Here is a 24,543-nt window from a genome sequence, read left to right as displayed (position 1 = left end):
ATGCAAATCTTATGAATAAGTGGGTGAAGAATTGACAAAAACACTTAATTGAGCACAAGATGAATCATAAAATAAGGGTGTATCACACACCACACACTAATAATGCACCTGCATCACAACACTCTGACATCACACATGACTGCATTACTAGAAAGTCAGAAAGAGTCAAGAAACCGCCTGCTTATTTGAAGGACTATCATTGTATGACAACCCACACAGCTCACTCTAGCAACTTTGCCAACTCTAACTCTTTATATCCTATCTCACAACACTTGTCATATGATAAACTAACCCCAAAATATAAGTCACTTTCTCTAGCCATCACCTCAAATCAAGAACCTAGCACTTATGAGGAAGCGGCTGCACATGAATGTTGGAGAAAGGCAATACAATATGAATTAACAGCTCTAGATCAGAATAAAACTCGGTGTCTCACTGAACTCCCAAAAGACAAGACGGATGTGGGTTGCAAATGGATTTTTTGGGTAAAATTCAATTTCGATGGCACCATAGAGAGGCACAAAGAGAGGCTAGTTGCAAAAGGATTCACTCAAGTGCAAGGAGTAGATTATGGTGATACTTTTGGTCCATTTGTCAAAATAACTACCCTACGAGTAATGTTAGCATTAGCAACGGCAAAGAAATGGCATTTGAAACAGCTGGACGTCAACACTGCCTTCCTTCATGGAGATTTGGACAAGGAAGTTTATATGAAGATACCACCCGATTTGGCTGTGTCACAACCAGGTTTGGTTTGTAAATTGCAAAAATCTCTATATGAGCTTAAGAAAGCAAGCAGGCAATGGAACATTAAGCTTACTCAGGCTCTTGTGGATGCTGGTTATAAGCAGTTTTTTTATGATCATTCACTCTTTATCAAGAAACAATCTGAAAGCTTCACTGCCATTCTAGTATATGTTGATGACTTGGTTATAACCGGGAATGACATTGGTGAAATTAATTCCATCAAGCAAAATTTGGATGAAAAATTCAAAATAAAGGATCTTGGTGATCTCAAATACTTCTTGGGAATGGAAGTAGTACGCTCTAACTCTAGAATTCACATTTATCAACGGAATTACACCATGGACCTTCTCAGGGATTTTGGTTATCTAGATTGCAAGACTCTCTCTACCCCATTTGATTATAGTCAGAAACTCTCAAAGGAATTAGGTACCATTTTAACAAACAATACTGTTTACAGACAGCTCATCGGCCGACTCCTTTACTTCACAAACACTAGACTCGGTATCTCTTATGTTGTGGGACGTTTGAGCCAATTTTTGGACTGTGCAACCATTTCTCACCTACAGGCTGATTTTCGCGTACTCTGATATTTAAAAGGCCGACCTACAACTGGTCTCTTCTTCTCCACTACTTCTAATCTGTATCTTACTAGATTTGCTGATGCTGACTAGGCTACCTATGCTGATACTCGTTGCTCCGTTTCTGGTTATTGCTTCATGCTTGGAAACTCTCTCATTAGCTGGAAGAGTAAAAAGCAAACCACAGTTGCCAAGTCCTCTGCAGAAGCTGAATATAGGTCTCTTGCTGTTGCCACTTGTGAAGCTAGTTGGTTATCTTTCTTAATGGATTTCATTGGTTTGCCGCTTCAAAAGTCTATCACTCTATTCTGTGACAACCAGTCAGCCATTTACATTACCAATAATCCCATCTTTCATGAAAGAACCAAACACATTGAAGTGGACTGCCACATTGTTCGTGAAAAGCATTTGTCTGGTCTCATTCATCTTATGACAGTTCGTTTTAAGGATCAACTTGCTGATTTTCTTACCAAAGCTCTGCCACCGGGTCCTTTTCTTGCTAATGTTTCCAAGCTAGGATTGTTAGATTTACACAATTTTCGCTTGCGGGAGGGTGTTACCTAGATTATCTCTTTATCAATAATAGGCTTACCATTGTAATTATTTTTTTAGTGAGAGTACATAAAGAGTACATAGTATATAAGGTGTAATAACTCAACAAATATTTTCTAAGAGAATTTTTCATTCTCTTCAACAATGAGAAGAACTTATTTCTCCCCCTCTCTTAATCCCTTCTGGTTCATCAAACCATTAACATCACAGCTTGAACAGCTTAGGGCATAAGATTTTCTTCATACACAAATAAAGCATGTCACACATATATATCTTCTCATTTACATATCATTATCATATACCAAGATATTTATGTAACCGAAAGCGCGACTTTGCTACTTCAATTCATGTTACCAAGACCAAATACTAGCTTAGAACATATCCTTGAACATAAACTTACCTTTAAGCCTCGTAGCATATAGATCCATTAATCTTCCCTTACTAAAACCCGCCACTAGTCACGTTTATTTAACCGGTTAATTTAACGATGTCAAAATTAAATGTGATCAATGCTTTCTTGAGTCATTGCGGTTGGAACTCAATTCTAGAGAGTATTGTCCATGGTGTTCCCATGATTGTATGGCCATTGTTTGTTGAGCAGAGAATGAATGCAGTGTTGCTCAAAGATGTGCTTAAAGTGGCAGTGAAACCAGAGAAGGTTGATAATGATGAAGATCGGATAGTGAAAAGAGAGGAAATTACAAGAGTAATAAAGAGAATGATGGAGGAGAATGAAGAAGGTTTGGAAATGAGAAAGAGAATCAAACAATTGAGTGATGCTGCTACTACTGCACTCACTTAAAATGGTTCATCTACTAAGGCATTCTCTACTCTTACACAGAAATGAAAAATTATTTAGTGGCATTTATGTAGTGTATTATTATTCTATAAATGAATAATGCGTGTAACTTGTCAAAACAACCCAAGTTTGTGATCCTTATTTTTTTTATATCAATAGCATGCCTAATTTAATATTTTAGAGGAATTTAAAATCCCATGTGCTTTAAGTTAAAAGTTTCATTTTCAATATTTCAGTTGCTGTATTTATTATCCTGTCTGTGTAGGTATGTGCTTCAATATGAGTCGCGAATTTTGATTGCACTAAGCACTGTCATCCAAAACTGAATCAGATCAAGTAGCTTTGTTGAACCCTATATTTTATTTTATTTTATTTTTTACTTAAGAGTTAAATATATTTGATATATTCTAATTAAAAGTATTTACTGGTCAATATTGTAGAAATTATGCTCGAGTTAATGAAAGATGGTGCCATACTGACAGTACTAAGTACTCTTGTGTCAGCATTAGCGTGGCCTACAACTTTAGTTACTGCATTTGAGTTTATAGACAGCAGATGGGCGATTGCAGTGGATAGGTTGGTTATGTTTCTTGGTTGTAACACTTCTGTCAATAGATAAAATATATTCATGCATATAGCACGATGGCTGTTCAAAAACAGCACACACAGTTAGCCTAGAAATTTCTTACAAGGATAGAGGCTCAGTTGCTTTGAATCTTCAGTTATAGGCTTCTAGCGATACTCATCATCTTAACGATTCAATATTATGGTTTCATTATATCTATATCTACTGATATATTCTGGTCCAATCATCTTCTTTGATAAATTTTTCTTCGCCTGAGGAAATTATTTCTTTTATTTAGGTTAAAAAAAATCTCCTTAATATCTTGGTGTAATTACTTTCCCCTAGTGATCCGATCTTGTGAATTGTGAATCAAGTTTTATTGATTTTTTAAAATTTTTAATCATATTTAGCCTGGTAATCCTCTTTGTTGGAATTATACTATTGCCTCACTATATAATCCGATAAATTTTGTAGCTTTTTATTTATGGTCCAGGCCTGTGACACTAATAGGTTTTTCATTGGGAACAACGGTAATCTAGAATATCATCGTCTCTTGGTTTTCATATGTATTAGAAAATTAGATTAGTTTTTGGTTTATGAAACCTTTATACTGTGCTAACTTATACAGCCGGACTAGTGGAAAGAGTTGTTATACTTGGAGCACCCATCTTGATTAAAGATGAAAATTGGGAGGTAGCTAGAAAGGTACCTAGCTATAACACCCCTACAACCTATTTTTAAATCTCTCTCTATTCACTTTTTATTAAGTATTCAGTGATCCAACCCACATGCAGATGGTAGCTAGAAGGTTTGTGAACCCTTACTCTAAGAATGATTGGATACTAGGTGTAACTTTTCATATTACCCTAATTTTATTTTTATATTTAAAATTTTATTTGTCTTGTTATCTAATATTTTGTATAAATTTTATTTCTATATTTAAAAGTTTATTTACATTAATTGTTTACTATTTTCAAATAAAAAAATAATTAAAAAATATAGCTATTAAAATCAACGGTAGCGTTGTCGCTTTTTAAATTTAAAATAGATAAAAAAACAAAATATTGACAAAGAATTTGTCGGTATCTAAATAATTAAATCGACGGCCATTGTGTCAATTTTATTGAATCAAATATTGACAGAAATGTTGTCGATTTTATGCAATAATATCGACGGCAAGGTTGCCGATTTTATTAAGCATGTAAAATTCTCAAACTCATATTATAGACGGAAATATTATCAATTTTATTGAATCAAATATCGATAGAAATGTTGTCGATTTTATATAATAATATCGACACAACGTTGTCAATTTTAGTAAAAACGTAAAATTCTCAAACTCATATTATAGACGGAAATATTGTCGATTTTATTAGAATTTTAAAAAATCGACAAGCTTAATAGCAACCACTTTCACCGTCGATTTTTAATATTATCAACAGCTTAGCCGTCAATTTTAACGATGTTTTTGGTAGTGAGTCATAGAGTGCAAGTATATGTGAGTGTTTAAAGTCAACTCATTTTATTTTATTTTATTACTTGTTTTTTAGTATATTTATCTACTTAAATTTTGAACTGTTTATTATTTTATTTTGTTATTTTAATCATACCCTTTTAAATTATTAAGTTTATTCAGTATAATTATTCTTTTTCAAGTTATATTCTATTAGATTATTTTTATTATAAGAATGCTCAAGTATCACATGTGAAATTTATTGTTGCAAGCCAACTTCAACACTAAGGACACTAAGTTAGTAAGTCTCGGGTCGAGCTCACTTCTTTAGAGGAGTCGTATTTGCTCTTCGAATTGAGATTTTGATACAAACTTGATTGACACCTGCAATCGATGGTCAAACAAAAATGGAGCAAAGCAAATTAGCATGCCTAGTGGGACCTTGGGCAAATTTAGTGTCACTTGTTGTATGCAATTGCGTAGTGGAAAGCTAGTAAGAATGTTTGATAGAGCTTCCACCTCAACGGATACGTAGAATAATGACTCTGGACAACCCGCAGAAGATGTTATAAGAAGGCCAGAGGTCGAGTCAACATCTCCAATGGCCAGTATAAGTCGAAGAACTAATCCAATAAGAGTTTCAGAAGGAATCCCATTCACTTCCCCCTCTCCTTGGCATCTATATGAGTTACCATCTAACTGTTCACCATCTTATGAAAATCCAAGTATTGTAGGTTGTGGAGGAGGAGCCGCCATAAGAAACAACCCTTTATATAATCCATTGTCTCCTCCTGGATACCTTCGTCAGGTACACAGGGTAGTTACAATCCCATGTTTAACCACAGTGCTTATAATCATTTAATGGCTTATCCTTCATATTTAGGGTCTGTACCAACATCTCTCTGGGCTAATATGGCAATGCTAGGTGTTTTACAAACACATGATATAGAATCGATACAACCACTAATGTGCCATTTAATCACACTAAGAAGAGGAGTTCCAATCTAGTAAAGGCAGGAGGCGAAGAAGAAGATGTAATACCAGAGACAGTGACAGCTTGCTTGGCACAGTATGCAAATGGTGAAGGTTGTGATAACGAGTAGGCTAGATCCAGAACTAACCAAGAGCATGAAAACGTGATGAATGATGAAAGCCTAAAGTGGGAGAAACAAATGAAGGAAAATAGGAAGACTTAGGAGCTAGCAGTGGAATCTGGTGCAGTTTTACATAATGAAGAAGAAGATATCATGGCAATCCTTCAAGCTCAGAATGAGAAAATTGTAAACAGAAGGAGGTTGGCAAAATAGAAAGAAAAAGTGAGAAGAAGCATACCTAAGAACCGTAATAAGGTGTATAAAAATATTTTTAAATGATTTATAGTTGTTAGAATATTTGGGGTTAGGAGGTGATGGAAAGTTGATTATGGTAAAAGATCCGAAAAAGAATTGTAGATTGAACATGTTAGAGTTGATTGAAAATAAGAGAGAAGTGTTGACTAAATTTGATATAGTACGTATTTTGAGAAATGACATGGTGGGTTGGGAATATATGGAATCTGTAGGTGCTTCTGGAAGTTTACTATTAATATGGGATGGTATGCTATTTAAAGTAAGTAATTGCTATAAAGGAGAGTGATGGTTGTGTATGGAGGGAGTGATTGATAAACCACTATTTTATGGTTTATCTTGTGCTAATTTGAGTGGTTTTTATCAACTCTTTACTCACTTATTCATATAAATTGCATGGTTTTACATTTTCCTTCCTAATCTTGTGCTATGATTGAAAACATGTTTCCTGGGCCTTTAAATTACCAAATATTAATTCTCCCTTTATACCATTCGATGCCTTGATATGTGTGTTAAGTGATTTCAGGATTTATAAGGCAATAATGGCTTACAGAATGGAAAGGAAGCATGCAAAAGTGGAAGAAATACAAGAAGTTGAAGAAATTACTAAGTTGTCCAGCCTGACCTCTTCGCACTCAAACGGTCATAACTTGAGCTACAGAGGTCCAAATAAGGCGCTTCTAGTTGCATTGGAAAGACAACATCCAAGACTTCAAAATGATATATAATTAGCTATAGTGGCCGTACAGAAAAATGATGCGCACGCATGAATCATGCTCACGCGTCGTTCTGCAGAAAAATCAGCGACCTACATGTGGCAAAATTTGCCCCCAGCGATTTCTGGGCTATTTTTGGCCCAGTTCTCGGCCCAAAAAACACATATTAGAGGCTATAAAGTGGGGGAATCTATTCATTCATCAACACAACATTCATAATTCACAATTTTAGGTTTTAGATGTAGCTTTAGAGAGAGAGAGGTTCTCTCCTCTCTCGTAGGATTTAGGATTAAGATTTCTCTTAAACCACTATTCTATGGTTTATCTTGTACTCAATTGAGTGGTTTTTATCAACTCTTTACCCACTTATTCATACTATTTGCATGGTTTTACTTTTTTCTTCCGGATTTTGTGCTATGATTGAATACATGCTTCTTTGGGCTTTATATTTGCTAATATTAATCCTCTCTTATTACTATTCGATACCGTGATAAGTGTGTTAAGTGATTTTAGGGTTTTCAGGGCAGGAATGGCTCAGAGGATGGAAAGGAAGCATGTAAAAGTGGAAGAAATACAAGAAGTTGAAGAAATTGCTAAGCTGTCTAGCCTGACCTCTTTGCACACAAACGGTCATAACTTGAGCTACAGAGATCCAAATGATGTGGTTCTAGTTGCGTTGGAAAGATAACATCCGGGGCTTCGAAATGATATATAATTTTCTATAGTGGCCGTAAATCAAAACGACACGAATGCATGAATCATGCGAACGCGTCATTCTACAGAAAAATCAGCGACCTGCACATGGCAAAATTTGCCCCCGGCAATTTCTGGGATGTTTTTGGCCCAATTCTCGGCCCAGAAAACACATATTAGAGGCTATAAAGTGGGAAAATCCATTCATTCAACACACAATATTCATTATTCATAATTTTAGGTTTTAGATGTAGTTTTAGAGAGAGAGAGGCTCTCTCCTCTCTCTCTTAGGATTTAGGATTAGGATTTCTCTTAAAGGTTAGGTTTACTTCTTCTGTATTCCAGGTTCTATGTTCTTTTAAATTTAGTTTTTCTTATCTACTTTTATTTACTCTATTACTTTAGTTGCTCTATTTCACTTGGTAATTACTTATTTAGCCAATTTGGCTTATGAACTCTTCATGTTAGATTTGAATTTATGTTTAAATGCAATTTGAGGTATTCCAGATTTATGATTTTAATTTAGCTTTTTACATTCTTAGCTTTAATTGATGAATTGATTAAGAGGAGACATTTGAGTTGGAATGCTCAAGTGGATAGTTAAATTGGAAATTGTTGGCTAATTCTCTATTTACTAACGCTAGACCTTCCCAAGGGAGAGGACTAGGATTTACGAATAAGAGTTAGCTCAATCACTTGACTTTCCTTTATTTAGTAAGGGTTAACTAAGTGAAAACAACAACCTCTTTGTACTACACTTGAGAGAATTCCAACAAGGATAGAACTTCCAATTAATCATTCTTCCATTCAAGGCTTTTTAATTAGAATATATAAATCTCTTTTAATTGTCATTGCGTTAATTTACAATTATTTATTTCTGTTATTCAACTCTTAAAATTTCTCAGAAAACAAAAACCCATAACCAATAATAAATACACCTCCCTGCAAATCCTTGAGAAGATGACCCGAGGTTTAAATACTTCGTTTATTAATTTTATTGGGTTTGCTTAAGTGACAACCAAAACTTTTGCACGAAAGGATTTTCTGTTGGTTTAGAAACTATACTAGAAACAAGAACTTATTTGTGAATTTCTTTACTAGCAAGAATCTAATCGTCAAAAATGGCGCCGTTGCCGGGGAATTGCAAATGTGTGCCTTATTATTGGTTATTGTAAATATTTTCTTTTTCATTTCTTTTTTTAGGGTTTCTAGTTTTAGGAGTTTATTTTTATTAATATTTATTAATTTTTATCTTTAATTGCTACTATGAATTCTCACCCCTCTGGCTTTAAGTTTGGTTCCAATGTTGTTGTAAGAAATGGAAACTATAATAAAAATAGGCATCAAGGTTGGAAGAATCAAAGATGGGAGGAGCCACAAGGATTTGATCAACCCTCTTGGCAACAACCCCCTCCAATGCACTATAACCAACAACCATTCTATGATACATACCAAGACAATAGTTATGGTGGACCTTTTCATGACAAACCACCTCCACCAAATTACTATGGTCAAGAGCCATTCCAGGGAGCGTACCAAGATGATGAATATGGTGGACCCCTTGTGGATACCAACAATCCCCACCATATGCTTATGAACCACCTCCTCAACATAACTCTAAACCACCAAACTCACAAGCCCCCTTCCACCATTCACCTCCATATGAACCTAACCCTTATCCACCCTAATTCCAGCCCAATTACTCCCAAGAACCACCACTTCCATATGCACCATGTCCATATCCATCGACCCAAGAATCATAGTCTCTTCTCAAGAAAACAGTAGATCAATTTCATGCAACCCTTCATCAACTGGAACAAGCGATAAATCAATTAGCTTCCCGACGTTCGGACACTCAAGGAACCCACATGGCTTCATGTGGAGAATCTACTGAAGAACACAGCATAAAGGAGAAGCTAGAAACTCTGGTGGACAGTGAGCAGCATGACTTTGTATTGGAACAATTGGAGGAAGCCATAATCGTTAAAGAGGAAGAAATGGTCAAAGACTTAGAAGATGCGGAACGTCCATGGGAAAGCCCAGTCATAGAGCCCCCTTCTAAGGAGTTTGAATTTGATGTTGAGGAGGGTGTACAACCTCCAAGGCATATCGTGGTTGAAGACTTTGAAGGGGATGATCAAGAGATGGATTTAATCATTAATGAATTCTTATCTACATTTGAATCCTCTCCCATTGGACTTGACATGGAGATTAAAGAAGAAGAAGCACAACCTCCCATGCCTTTGGTGAACAATGAAGAAGATATCGAATTGGAAGAATGCTACCAAGAGGAAGAGGTTGAAATTGAAGAAGCTTGCAAGGAGGTGGAAGTTGTCAAGGAAGAGCTCAAGGGAATGGAGCTGGAAATCACCTTGCCAAAATTGTTGGAGACCTCTCCCCCAAAGCCATCACCGTCGATTCCTTCATTCAAGTGGGTAAATCTTTCATCTCTAAGCTTAAGTAGCCCACTTGAATATGCTTTGCTTGAGACGGATAGGCAACTTAGAGCTCTTTGTGGCTTTAAGAGTAAGAGGGAAATGGTTAGTGGTAGGAATTACCATGCAAGGTTCAATATGGTTGCATGCTCCAAATTGAAGTACAAAGGTTGGTATAATTCTCAATTGAATGGGTCTAGAAAATTGTTTGGATGCCTCAGTGAGAATTCCAATTGTTCACCACCCAAGTGAAAAAATGATAATCAACAAGAAGACGGGTGCAAAAGCAAGATTTGGGACCCCAGAATTCATTCTGGCAATCAGCACTCTTGCGGCCTTGTCACTTGCTTTAACTTGCTTGAAGGCTTTATGCAACTAGTGTGGGATCCCGGTGGCCATTGGAATTACAAACATTGGTGGGGATTCATGGATGAGTTCAAGCACAAGCCACCATAACAGGGAGCTCATCAAATGTCCAACTTAAGGACTTTAACTAAAAGTGCTAGGTGGGAGACAACCCACCATGGTATGATCGTTCTTTTTCAGTCTTAGTTTTATTTTATTTTGTTTTATTCTCAGTTTTATTTTATTTTAATTTTCTTAGTGTTCATTCATAATGTCTCCATCAGCATCTGCATTTTGCATTCTGCATACTGCATATAAAAAAAAGAAAGAGAGAAGTGAAAAAAAGTGGCAGAGAGTTGCGTGGGAGCAATGCAAAAAGTGTGCCAATCGCAAAAGCATCACCATGCGCACGCGTCCCTCACGCGTGCGCGTCATTTTGAACATTTGGCGCTTCACGCGTACGCGTCAATGACACGCATGCGTGACCTAGGAAAATCGGTGTAAAGAGGTGTCAGGCCGAAAGTTGTGCTGGCCTGGTGCGGCCACTGTGCCCAAGGCACAAATTCACCCACGCGTACGCGTGTGCGCCATTTTCAAATTCTGACCACTCACGCGTACGCGTCAATGACGTGCACGCATCACATGTTATTTTGGCACACACCCCAAGACAAACAGAGAGTTGTGCGCGTGCAAGGATGCCTTCGTGCGAGTAGCACAAACACGGTCACGTGTACGTGTGACCAATGCCCACGCGTTACCTTCCATTTTTTGCGACCCACGCGTACACGTGGAGTACGCGTGTGCGTCACTAGCGCAACACCACCAAATCCCTGCGCCGCCACTTTTCTTATCTTTTCTTTTCTAATCCTTATTTCTTTCTTCTTTCTTTCTCTTCTTTCTTCTTTATTATCCATTCTTTTTCTCCTTTCTTCTCTCTTTTCTCTTTCTTTCTTCCTCCTTTCTTACTTTCTTTTTCTTCGTTTATTTACCTTCTCATCATTATTCTCTTTCATTCTATTTTTCCTATTGCATTTGCATACTTTCATTCATTACATTTTAATTTTGTGCATATTTTTATTTTCTTTTCTAAATTTATTATTATTCCGTTGGTGTTAAATTTTCTTATTTAACTGTTGCATCTTCTCTTGAATTATCCTGGTGCTTCATGACTTGTTTTATTCTGATTGGGCAGTATTATTTAAATCAATGCTAATTTTTTATGATACTTGTACTCCTCTTATATTGATATGAACTTATAATGTCTTTCATTACCCACACTCCTCCCCTTTGTTGCAAATTTTGCACCACTGGTATGCCATGTGCTTCTATTATTTTGTCACTTGCATGTTGTAGCTACCATGTAATTGAGACCCCCATTATTTGGCATTAACCCACCCATACTTTATTTATTTTCTTCTCTTTATTCCTGGGTTACTTTTCTTCTTTTTCCTCTTCTTTCAGGATGGCCACTGAGGAAGGGAAACGGAAAACCTTTACATGGACAACAAACAAGTTCCATCTGCACAATCTTTGGAGAAAAGCATCAGTATAGCAACCCGTCCACTTGCACATCTTAGCATGCACCGAGGACGGTGCAATCTTTAAGTGTGGGGAGGTCGATACCAATCTCCATGGGTTAGTTATTTTCTTCTCAATACCAATATTTTATTTTATTTGTTAGTTCATTGTTGCATTTGCATGTTTAATTGCATGTTTGTTTGATTTTATATATTTAGTTACTACTTGGTTGAAGTAATATTTTCTTTTTTAAGACCCTGTTTTTGAAAAATTTTACTAATTTAAATCAAAACTTTTGTGTTAAACTTGTTTGAAGATTGTAAATTGGAACATGAATTATAGCTAAGAACACACAACCTGTGAGATTTTGAGCTTATTTATATAGTTATATTATTTAACCATAATATTTTAATTCTTGTGTGTTTACTTCTCTATAATTGTGATCTTTATTTTGTTCCATTTTATATGTCCATTATTTAGTGTATTTACATGCTTGCATATGATTGAGGCCATCATTTGTTTTTGCTCACTTATCCCAAATAGCATACCCTTTCATTTACCTTTGTTAGCTACTTTGAGCATTTTAATCCCCATTTGTTCTATATTTTACCACATCACTAGCCTTAAGCAGAAAAATAAATTAATTACCCCAAATTGAATCTTTGGTTAGTTTAAGATAGAGATTGTGTGTCAATTAAGTGTGGAGAACTGTGAGAACTTGGGTTGAAGAAAGTGTATAATGTTTCATTGACAAAATATTGGGAATTTGGGTACCTACTCATGTGAGACCAGAAAAATTAAAAATTCATATGCATTGATAAGTTATGTTTATTTTTCTATTTAAAAAATAAAAAATAAATAAAAAATAAAAAATAAAAAAATAAAAAAAAAGAGAAAAAAATCCAAAAAAATATTCAATAAATAAGTAAATAAATAAGGGGACAAAATTGCCCCAATGCTAAGTTAAAGTTAAGGAAAAGATCAATGCATATGTGATAAAAATTAAAAGAAAGGTTGATGCATGAGTATGAGATGAAAAAGTGGGAATTTTGGGTAGCTAAGCATAATTTTAGAGTTGTATAGAGTATGTATATGTTAGATGAGATCTTAGACTAATCAAAGATTCAATTTATAGCTTACTTGGCCATATATATACCCTCACCTTTGCCTTAGCCTCATTACAACCTTGAAAAGACCTCATGATGTTTGCATTGGTATACTAAATATTTGTTGATTGGTTAGATGAAGAACAAAGGTTTACAAAGCATGATTAGAGAAGAATAGAGTGATTACCCTATACACTTGAGTGATTAGAGTGCACATATACTATCAGTGAGGGATACTTGATCCTGTGTTCCCTGCTTTCATGAGTTGTCTTCTTACAAGTTTACTTGTTTTTACTGCATGAGTTTTAATTAGTGATATTTGATTTATATTTTTCTTGAAGAACTTATTTACTTTTAACCAAGTAGGCAAAATCATTTTATCATATAGTTGCATTCACATACATAGGTTGCATTGCATTGCATGAGTCTTACTTTCCCCTATTTAGTCTTTTAATCTCCTTGAGCTAAGCATGAGGACATGCTAATGTTTAAGTGTGGGGAGATTGATAAACCACTATTTTATAGTTTATCTTGTACTAATTTGAGTGATTTTTATCAACTCTTTACTCACTTATTTATATAAATTGCATGGTTTTACATTTTCCTTCCTAATCTTGTGCTATGATTGAAAACATGTTTCCTGGGCCTTTAAATTACCAAATATTAATTCTCCCTTTATACCATTCGATGTCTTGATATGTGTGTTAAGTGATTTCAGGATTTATAAGGCAGGATTGGCTTATAGAATGGAAAGAAAGCATGCAAAAGTGGAAGAAATACAAGAAGTTGAAGAAATTACTAAGCTGTCCAGTCTGACATCTTCGCACTCAAACGGTCATAACTTGAGCTACAGAGGTCCAAATGAGGTGGTTTCAGTTGCTTTGGAAAGATAACATTCGGGACTTTGAAATGATATATAATTTGTTATAGTGGCCGTAAAATAAAATGACATGTATGCGTGAATCATGCGCACGCATTGTTCTGCAGAAAAATCAGCAACCTGTACGGATCAGAATTCGCCCCCGGTGATTTCTGGGCTGTTTTTGACCCAGTTTTTGGCCCAGAAAACACATAGTAGAGGCTATAAAGTGGGAGAATCCATTCATTCATCAACACAACATTCATAATTTACAATTTTAGGTTTTAGATGTAGCTTTAGAGAGAGAGAGGCTCTCTCCTCTCTCTTAGGATTTAGGATTAGAATTTCTCTTAAAGGTTAGGTTTACTTCTTCTGCATTTCAGGTTCTATGTTCTTTTAAATTTAGTTTCTCTCATCTACTTTTATTTACTCTATTACTTTAGTTGCGCTATTTCACTTGGTAATTACTTATTTAGCCAATTTGGCTTATGAACTCTTCATGTTAGATTTGAATTTATGTTTAAATGCAATTTGAGGTATTCCAGATTTATGATTTTAATTTAGCTTTTCACATTCTTAGCTTTAATTGATGAATTGATTAAGAGGAGACACTTGAGTTGGAATGCTCAAGTGGATAGTTAAATTAGAAGTTGTTGGCTAATTCTCTATTTACTAACGCTAGACCTTCCCAAGGGAGAGGACTAGGATTTGCGAATAAGAGTTAGCTCAATCACTTGACTTTCCTTTATTTAGTATGGGTTAACTAAGTGAAAACAACAACCTCTTTATACTACACCTGAGAGAATTACAACAAGGATAGAACTTCCAATTAATCATTCTTCCATTCAAGGCTTTTTAATTAGAATATATAAATCTCTTTTAATTTTTATTGCGTTAATTTACAATTATTTATTTCTGTTATTCAACTCTTAAAATTTCTCGGAAAACAAAAACCCATAACCAATAATAAATACACCTCCCTACAATTCCTTGAGAAGACGACCCGAGGTTTAAATACTTCGGTTATTAATTTTATTGGATTTGCTTAAGTGATAACCAAAACTTTTGCACGAAAGAATTTTTCGTTGGTTTAGAAACTATACTAGCAACGAGAACTTATTTGTGAATTTCTTTACTAGCAAGAATCTAATCGTCAGTGATGACTAATAATAATTTTAATTGTGTGTTTTGCTTGGTGTACGAAACGCATGTGTGAGCAGACAAACTTGTGACGTGGGAGGAGTTGAGTTATATTGTGGGATTGTGTCAGGTGCCTTTTTACTTCATGGGGGATTTCAGTGAAATAATGCAAGTGGAGGAAAGGAAAGGAGCGAGTAGGTTACCGGTGTCTGCGAAAGAGTTTAAGTTTTGGGTACAGGATATGCATCTGATGGACCTACCCCTTAATGATCGTAAGTTCATGTGGTTCAGGGGTCAACAGTGTAGCCTCATTGATAGGGTTCTGGTCAGTGTAGACTGGATTGAAGCATTTTTGGATACTCGCCTAGGAGGTGGACCTCAAGTGCTATCAGATCACTGCCCGTTGATTGTTGAAGATACAAGGGTGAGGGGAGGCCAAGACCAGTTAGAAGTTTAGATGCTTGGTTCACACACGATGGTTTTTTGAGGATGGTAAAAGAAGAATGGAAAAACTTGGGGGATGCTCAATTCACTAGCAAGTTGAAGGTGCTGACAGTACCTTTGAGAAGATGGCATAGAGACAACTTTGGTGACATAGATAATAGAATAAAGAGATTTGAGGATGAGATAAAAAAGATTAATGATATAGTAAGTGATGGCGCATATGATGGTACGATGTAGGCTAGACGCAAGGCCTTGGTGAGATGCTGTGAGTAATGGTATATTCGGAAGGAAAATCATTGGAAGCAAATGTCTCGATCTCGGTATACAAGGGATGTGGATAAGAATACTAGATACTTTCATCAAGTAGTCTCGGCTAGAAGGAGGAACAATAGAATCAATGCACTTTTACCTCATGGGAGGTTGGTACGGAATCAGGCTAGAATAAAGGTCGCAATTAGAGGGTTCTATAAAGCTTTGTATTGGCAGGAATATGCCCCAATGATTGGTTTTCGGGAAGGGCTAGTGATGAAGATAAATGGAGAAGAGGCTACAGCATTGGAAGTAATGCCCTCTGCTGAGGAAATGAAAAAGGCTATTTGGGATTATGAGTCGACTAAAGCTCTAGGCAATGACGGGTATAACATAAACTTTATCAAGAAGTGTTAGGATGAGATTGGTCATGAATTCACTACATCTATATTAGGATTTTTCCAAAGTACCAACTTATCAACGGATGTGAATGTAACTTGGGTGACGTTAGCTCCAATGTTTGTAGGTGCCAAGGAGATCAAAGACCTTAGGCCAATTAGTATAGTTGGATGTATGTACAAGGTGATATCGAAGGTATTGGTGAGAAGGATGAGTTCAATGATGCCAAGATTAGTGGGAGAGACACATAGTGCTTTTGTGAAGAGTTGGAAAATACACGACCGTACTCTCATTGCATGTGAAACGGTTCAGTTGTTGAGGATGCATAAGAAGAAGGCGGCGATTATAAAGCTAGATTTTCAAAAGGCATATGACAAGGTCAGGTGGAGTTTTGTGGATATTGTGTTACAACAGATGGGCTTTGGTCATAAATGGAAGGCATGGGTGAAGAAATGTGTAAGTATAGTCTCTATATCAGTTCTGATTAATGGGTCACCATCTAAGCCATTCAAAATGGAGAGAAGTCTAAGACAAGGAGATCATCTATCTCCATTCCTGTTTGTTCTTGTTGTTGATGTATTGCATAGGATGGTGGGAGAGATAGTCAGGAATGGGTGTATATTTAGGAGAGATAACATAAAACTCTTACATCTCCAATTTGTAGATGACACTATTTTGTTTTGCCCACCAAAGACTGAGACAATTTTGAATTATGAAAGGCTCCTACGATGTTATGAACTCATGTCTAGCCTGAGTATTAACTTTGACAAATCAAATTTGATCTTGGTCAATTGAGAGCCAGAGTGGGTGAGAAATATGTGTGGGTTACTAGGATGTACGGAAGCTATTCTACCTGTAAGATACTTGGGGATCTCCTTAGGAGCAAATCCTTGGCTGGCGAAGACCTGGAAACCAATTATAGATAAGGTGGAAGAGAAGCTCAATCTTTGGAAAGCAAAAGTACTCAACAAAGTTGAAAAGTTAGTTCTTATCAAGTATGTGCTTAATAGCTGGTACGCAAAATTGAACTCGCACAACTTCACCAGCAAGTGCACCGGGTCGTCCAAGTAATACCTCAGGTGAGTGAGGGTCGATCCCAAGAGGATTGTTAGATTGAGCAAGCAATGGTTATCCTGCAGATCTTAGTCAGGCGAATAGAAAGATAGTAGTTGTTGTTGTAGGCGCATAAAACAAAATATTAAAGAAAGCAGTAAGGAATTGATGTAGAAACAATAATGCAAATTTGGTTAAGGCTATGGAGATGCTTTATCTTTCCGGATTAATACTTCTTACTGACTACTTTAACAATGAATGATTCATTCTATGGCAAAGCTGTAAGTGATTAACGCCATTGATCATGATCAATTAATCTCCTCTAATCCACATCAAACGCCGTTGTCAATGGTCATTTAATATGAACGAGGATGAAGCTCACACAATTTACTCTCCCTTGATCCTACTTAAAATGCCACAGACAAGGTCAGATCTTTCGGATCGGAGAATGAAGCTCAATATTCTAGCCTCAGCACCACAGAAACCTCAATTACTCATAACTAACGAGATTATATGTCACATATCTCAATTAGCCCAGATAACTTGTTGGTTTAGGAGATGTATTTTCAAGCTATAGCTCAATATTATCCGGGTCAGGACTCGCAAGAACTCATGTAGAATAAGGGGTCATACTTTTGTTCCACCCCAGATTCGTTTAGATGAAGAACGACAATACATCATAGAATGGAATCAAACATATATTAAAATAGAGAAGTAATAATATTAATCCATAGGACAAGCAGAGCTCCTCACCTTAACCTAGGAGGTTTAGTTGTTCATAATGTACAAAGAAAATAGAGAAGATATCTCTATCAATTCGTGAATTCTTTGATACTTAATCCTAAGTGATATCCCCTTTAAATAGGAAATACTAACCCTAAGAAATGTTAATTTTAAATTAAAAAGTACAAAGATAAGACTGCATGAGCTAAGGAGTGCTAAAATACGCTTTGGGCCCACTTTGGTTGAGTGCTTCGTCCAAGCCTGGCGTTCAACTTGGAGAATGGGCGTTGAACACCCATTAGGAGGTGACTTGCTTCCTTTTGCTCCCTGGATGGCGTTGAACGCCAGTCTTGGGCATTCAACGTTGGAGGCTGGTCCTTCTTAGGCGTTAAACTCCAGATGTGGACGTTCAACACCAATTTTGGGCAGTGATCTAGAAGAGAAGTATAGAATATTATATATTGTTGGAAAGCTCTGGAAGTTATCTTTCCAAAGCCATTGAGACCGTATCAATTGGACCTCTGTAGCTCAAGATATGCTTGTTGGAATGCACGGAGATCAGGATTTGACAGCATCCGCTATCCTTTCTTCGTCTTTGAACAGGATCTTGCCAAATTTGCCCAAAAATCTCTTAAAATCATAGAAAACCACAAAACTCAAAGTAGCATCCAAAGGATGAATTTTTCACTAAAACATACTAAAACTTAATAAAATATTACTAAAAACACTATGAAAATGCTATGAAAAAGGGTATAAGATATCCACTTATCAATATCTTGCCAGTCTACTATCTTAGCTTATATAAGATGCTAAAGGGGGTGGCAGAAAAGTTGATTGCATTGCAAAGGAGATTTTTATGGAGTAAAGAGGGTGGAAACAATTGTATACCTCTTGTAAAATGGGAAATGGTGCAAGCATCGAAAAAGCTTGGGGGTTTGGAAGTAGGGGATGCAGTGATTAGGATTACATCTCTTCTGTTTAAGTGCTGGTGACATTTTTCAAAGGAGGATTACCCTTTGTGGAAGAAGATTGTATATTCTTGTAATTATTTAAATCCCAATATAATGTTATCAAATCAGTTACTACCTTCAAGAGGTGTTCCGTGAAAAGATATCTGTCAATTAAATTTCAAGGAGCAATAGGTAAAAGACAAGATGATTAGTGGGATATCTAAGAAAACAGGGGATGGGAGAAGAACTCAATTTTGGAAAGATAATTGGTTAGAAGATGGGCCCTTGAAAGGGATTTTTTCGAGGCTTTTTTCTGTTTCAAACCACCAAGGATCTGTTATAAGGGATTGTGGGTTTTAGGATGGGTTAGAGTGGATATGGAATTTCCATTAGAGGATAGAGTTATTCCAATGGGAGTTGGCACTTGTCAACCAACTCCATGCTGCTGATGCCTTTCCGCTGAATGAGGAGTAATGACCTTGTTCAGCCCGCCTGTGACTGACGCTCGCTCCATACCCTGGTGAATACTGTATTGGCCGACTTGGCTAATGTCAAGTTAAGGCCCATATAGTACCAAGGGAGGTGAAGCAGAAAGGAGTTGGCCTTCAGGGGGCTACCTTTAATTACTAGGATACTGGGACTGCAGAGTTTTTTGGTGGATCCCAGGAATCAGTATCTCCCTCCCCGGTATTGCTATGGTAGACAACGATGTGGTAGTCTTTGCTAATCTATTCAATATAAATAAATTCACTATATTTAAACAAATATTGTTTACAACCCTCATCGCAGATCACGGTTATAGTGCATTCAACTAACAGAAAGGATAGAGTGGTGTAAAAATTTGATAAAAAAAGGTATTTTCTCTGCTAACTCCTTTGTGCATATGTTACAGATAGAGACGATTTTGGAGAAAGTCACAAGTTATAGCTTCACTAGTTCAATTTGGAGAGGCTTGGTTCACCAAAAATTAAGCTCTTTGCATGGTTGTATTAGTGGAAAGGGTGAATACCAAAGAGAGATTGAGTAGATTAGGAGTTATTCATCAAAGTGATAATACATGTGTTCTATGTAAAAAAAAGATATAGAATTTATTCATCATTTATTTCTTTGCTGTGAGTTTACTTGGCAGGTGTGGTGCACTTGGTTGACATACTTTGATGGAGCTTGGGCTATTCTAGGTACGATCAAAGAACTGTTTGAGAGTTGGATAGGAGAGCCTGACAGAAAAGATGAGCAAGAAAAGTGGCTGATTAGATTTTTTTACAATAATTTGGAATATCTAGCTAGAACGAAATGTGAGAATATTCAAGAATGAAGAAGGTAGCGTTCAAAATATTAAATTGAGGTTGTTGTTAAACTATAAAGAGTGGTGTGATGCTGATCCATTTGATTGTTGATGGCAATGTCGGAGATAACAATGGATTTATTGTTTTTGTGTTCCTTTTGCTTTATTGTATGTATCATGTTTCTTTTTGTCACTCCACTTTAGTGTGTTGAACTTTCTTTGTTCTTTGTTCAAAAAAAAAAATAATCTTATTTTTAATATATATTTTATATTAATAACTTATTTTTAATGCATACATAATATGATTATGAAGAGTGTTAGGAGGCCAACAAATTTTGTGATTTGTAGTTATCAAGTAGTTATCAATGATATTTTTAATGGTATGAGATTTAATTCAATGATGTGAGATTACTCACTTTTTTTTTTTTTCAGATTACATGCCGACCAAAATTTAATAAAATTGCTAGCCGTTAGATTTTTCCTATGATTATAAATTAAATTGTAATCCTACTATTTATTCGCAAAAGTTTAAACACACAAGTCAATCTCCGAAATCCCTATTAGGCTATTAGCCTATTACCACCTGATTCTGTGTGTATATTCTTGCGTGTAATTAAAGAAAGACAAAGAAGTGGGATTTTCCAACATATATTTCTATTAGAATTTATTCACCTGCTATAAGCGTTCGCATTTGGACTCCCCAACAATTTATCATCGCTTATGCTTGTCTTGGACTTTGAAGATCTTGTAGCATAAAAAACTTTCAAAAGCTTTCGTTTCTTTCAGTCGGTCGAGTCGGTGACCTTCCAATTTATTAATTAGTTACCCAATAATCAAGCTCTTTTTCTAACTATATGCTTGAAAAGATGGGTTTCTTTTTTCTTTTTCCGATACAAGTTCTCGATGATGCTTATATTAAAGCTGGATTTACATTGCATATTAACTATCATTTCTTTACATGCAAAATTTGCTGAGATAACAAGTTTAAGAGAAATGATATGCTCTAAGAAACGGCAACTATTAGGATCTACTTTCATTCACAGTTTTTAACGACCGATGAGACAAGCACATAAACTTACGTGATGAACTCTTGCTGCTAATAATAATAATACCATTTCATAACTCCATGCGCCAAAAAGAACAAGACGGAAAAGAGAATAATAATATATATACACTAAAGAAACATTATATTATAGGAGAGAATGAAATTAATCAAACCCAGCCCTGTTTGTAACGGTTGAAGAGGTCTTCAGTCTGAGCATTCTTGAAGGCACTGCAGGCAATGACATAGACCCAAATGAGAACCACCACAGCGACAATCAATATTATGTTTGCTTTCCTCCATTCTTGTCTAAGGTTCCCAAGCAGACCAGCCTTACAGGCGTTGCAATTGTAGCAGAGTTGGCTCAGATCATTGTTCCAAGCGTAGCAATCAGGATCAGCCATCTGATTCACAGGGTTTGTCCACATGATGGGGCTCACATAGTTGAACCCGCATGATGTCGGAGGTTTGCAACACCCTGACTGTAATAATCAAACCACCCAATCCATCAACCATTTGGCACCATTTAATAATTTAATATTAATAGTGCGCCAGACTTTTTTATCTTCATTGTTCAGTAAAAGACAAAACAATAAGGTTAATTATTCTAGTAGGTTGACTAATTTAACAAGGTATACGTTTGTATGATTTCTGTACATGTGAATCCATAGGTGGCTATTTCAGCTGCTGTGGCTCAATCATTCATCCTATAGAATATGAGAAATGTCCCACACAAGCACTGAGAACAAGGGATGTGCCTAATGTCAGGTTCTAAATTATTCTAAATTTAAGACTTCATTTGAATTTTTTTTTTCCTTCTTATAATGGACTCGCTGACGATTAGATTTCAATGGACCATAGTTATCTGCTAGAGCAGGTCACAGTCACACTATGGCGTGGAGAGCCAGTTAACCACAAATTTCAAACATGAAGTTGAACCTATGACTTAGGTGGTGGGTCAAGTTAAGAATGAGATGGGAACTATATTGGAAAATTTTACATTACATGACATGACTAGAAGTTTGTTACGGATTGATTAAATCAAACCATATAATAATTTTTCTTAAAATTCAAGTCCACGTAGTTATTGATCTTCTGATTGGTATGTTTAATTGTTTATACATCAAGAATGTGGTCCCAATCCCACCAAAAGCATCACGGGAACACTCTTCCCCAACCACCACCATAAGCCCACAATAGAATAACTTCTTAACTAACTACCCCCTTTGACAAGGGAACCATATCGTTCTTCACAGCCTCTTATATATATGTCAGTAACTATCCGATTCTGAATTAAGGTATCCTAATCTTAACAGAGCCATATATGAAAGATTCAACTAAAATCCATGAGATCATAACTTTTTAGATCCACTTAATACAGTGTCCTTTACTTCCAATTCAATAACCTAGAATCCCCTTTTTAAAATTAAATTAAATTAATCCTTAGATTCAGAAACTAGAAGTGTCCCTAAACAAGTAACACGGCATCATGTGAAGTGGGACTAAGCTAGTACAAGATACGAGAAATAAATTCCTTTAAAAATACGCAAAACCTTTATGTTATTGTTAATTACCAATAATTCACATATTATTTGTTTCCAAGAGAAGAAGAAACAGGAGTAAGAAAACCACTGACAGATATGGACCTTGTAAGTGAATATTTCTCAGTGCAAGTACAAGAGCAGAAACGGAAAGTACCAGTGATGAAAAGCGAAACGAAGATAAAGACACACCAAATTGAATATGAATTTATCCAATTTTTAGCAGTTACCTGTAAAGGAGAGATGTGAGAGGCGAAGAACTGGTCAGCAGTAATGTAGTTCTGTGCAAGCTTAATGCATACATCAGAATCAGCCAAACAGGTCCTTATGTTCTGCCAACTCCCGGAAGTGGTGAGATGATTCCTCAACCAAGAAGAGTAGCCTTGAAGGCTGTACTCCTTGTAGGCTCTTCCGGGAACGTCATAGCTTCCATCGGGTCTTGTAACCACAAAAGCAAACACAAGCACAACAAGGAGTGCAGCGATGAGGAGCGCCATGAAGAAGAGGTAAACGGCCAACAAACCCTGCTTGTTCCAGTAGGCACCCACGAAGCCTGCCAGTGCCACCACAAGGATCAGGAACCCGATTAATACTATTGGCCACCGGAAATTGTGGATGCACTCGTTGTCCGGCTTTGATGCCAGCCATATCCCCGAGGCTATTATTGGAATCGACGCCAATATTGCTATGAAGTTCAGTATTGCTGTTAGGTTGTTGCTTACACCACTCATTGTTCCAATTGGAATATTGCGAGATTGGGATTTTGCTCACTCACTCTGTGAATGTGAGAGAGTATTGACTTTACACCTTTTAGCTTCACAGTTCACACTAATTTATTTCTTTATTTATAATACAAAGTTTTGCGTGTCATACTATTCACACCAACGCGGTATGTAGGGATGGCAAAATTTTCCGAGACGCGGGAATCCCTGCGGGGACTGCCCCGAATAGGGATCCGATTGTGGAGAATTTTTTCTGTGGGGATGGGGATGGGGGACAAAATTCCCCCGAAGCAGGCGCGGGGACCCCGAGCGGGGATCCCGCCCCGTCCCCACTATTCCCCGAAATTTATTAATTCCTTAAATTATCTTTAATAGTTTATTCTCATATATGTTTTCTAGTCATTTCTCACACATACATACATATATATATATACAGAAACCCAAAACTCCTAATCTTTATTTGCATAATTCTTCTTCAATTCAGAGATCCCTAAGGCTGTCTATACTCCATCCAACCTCTCTGCAGCCACCCCCTCGTCACCCTCTCACCGCATCGTCACACCCTTCTCACCGCATCGTCATAACTCACCATTCCATCACCCTTACCGCGTCGTAATTTCTATTTGTGGCGTTCCTTTTCGTAACTCTGCAGTTGTGTCCATTCTCCTCTCTATTGCCGCATCTCCCACCTCGTTTACTGTTTTTTCCTTTGACCCGTCGTTGCGATTGTATATTGTATTATTTCGAAAGAAGTCACCATCGTATCATTTAGACTTTTTGTATAAAATCTTGCAGTTTTTGTATAAGATAGATACTTGTAACTCTATTCATATGGAAATTAATAATTAGTTAGAACTATTATGTAGATGGGGAATGGGGTCCCCGCAGAGAATGGGGCCCTGTGGGGAATGGGGATGGGGAGCAATATTCCCCCACGACGGGGAATGGGGCGAGGATGGAGAGCAAATCTGAGGGCGGGGATGGGGAGCAGGGAGGCATCCCCCGCCCCCGCCCCCGCCCTGCCCCATTGACATCCCTAGCGGTATGGTAATACCAGATTAGGCGGTGACTTTTGGATTCAATAATGTGGTAACGTTAGTAAAGTTGACAGGGGGTTAGTGAAACAAACATTGACATGTGGACCACTATTCAATATAGTAGGGACAAGGTAAGACTATATATATTCATCAATGGAAGTAGAGATGGATTGAGCAGCAGCATCCTCACACATTTTAGTAATTCGGTGCCAAATTGACATGTCAAACAATAATCGATTTTATACA

General features: G+C 36.6%; 1 protein-coding gene across 1 annotated transcript; it reads right to left on the bottom strand.

Moving 5' to 3' along the window:
- LOC107630638 (tetraspanin-2) lies at nt 20,891-23,367 on the bottom strand. Its single transcript, XM_016333840.2, has 2 exons — nt 22,769-23,367; nt 20,891-21,479 (listed from the first exon to the last, which is right to left on the bottom strand). Exons 1-2 carry the CDS (start codon nt 23,267-23,269, stop codon nt 21,168-21,170), a joined length of 813 nt encoding a protein of 270 aa, XP_016189326.1. The 5' UTR covers nt 23,270-23,367; the 3' UTR covers nt 20,891-21,167.

The sequence above is a fragment of the Arachis ipaensis genome, chromosome B03 (genome assembly GCF_000816755.2).
Source record: "Arachis ipaensis cultivar K30076 chromosome B03, Araip1.1, whole genome shotgun sequence".
In the NCBI taxonomy this organism is placed as follows: Eukaryota; Viridiplantae; Streptophyta; class Magnoliopsida; order Fabales; family Fabaceae; genus Arachis; species Arachis ipaensis.
The sequence above is the reverse complement of the archived record's forward strand: the minus strand, read 5'-3'. Positions and strand labels throughout refer to the sequence as shown.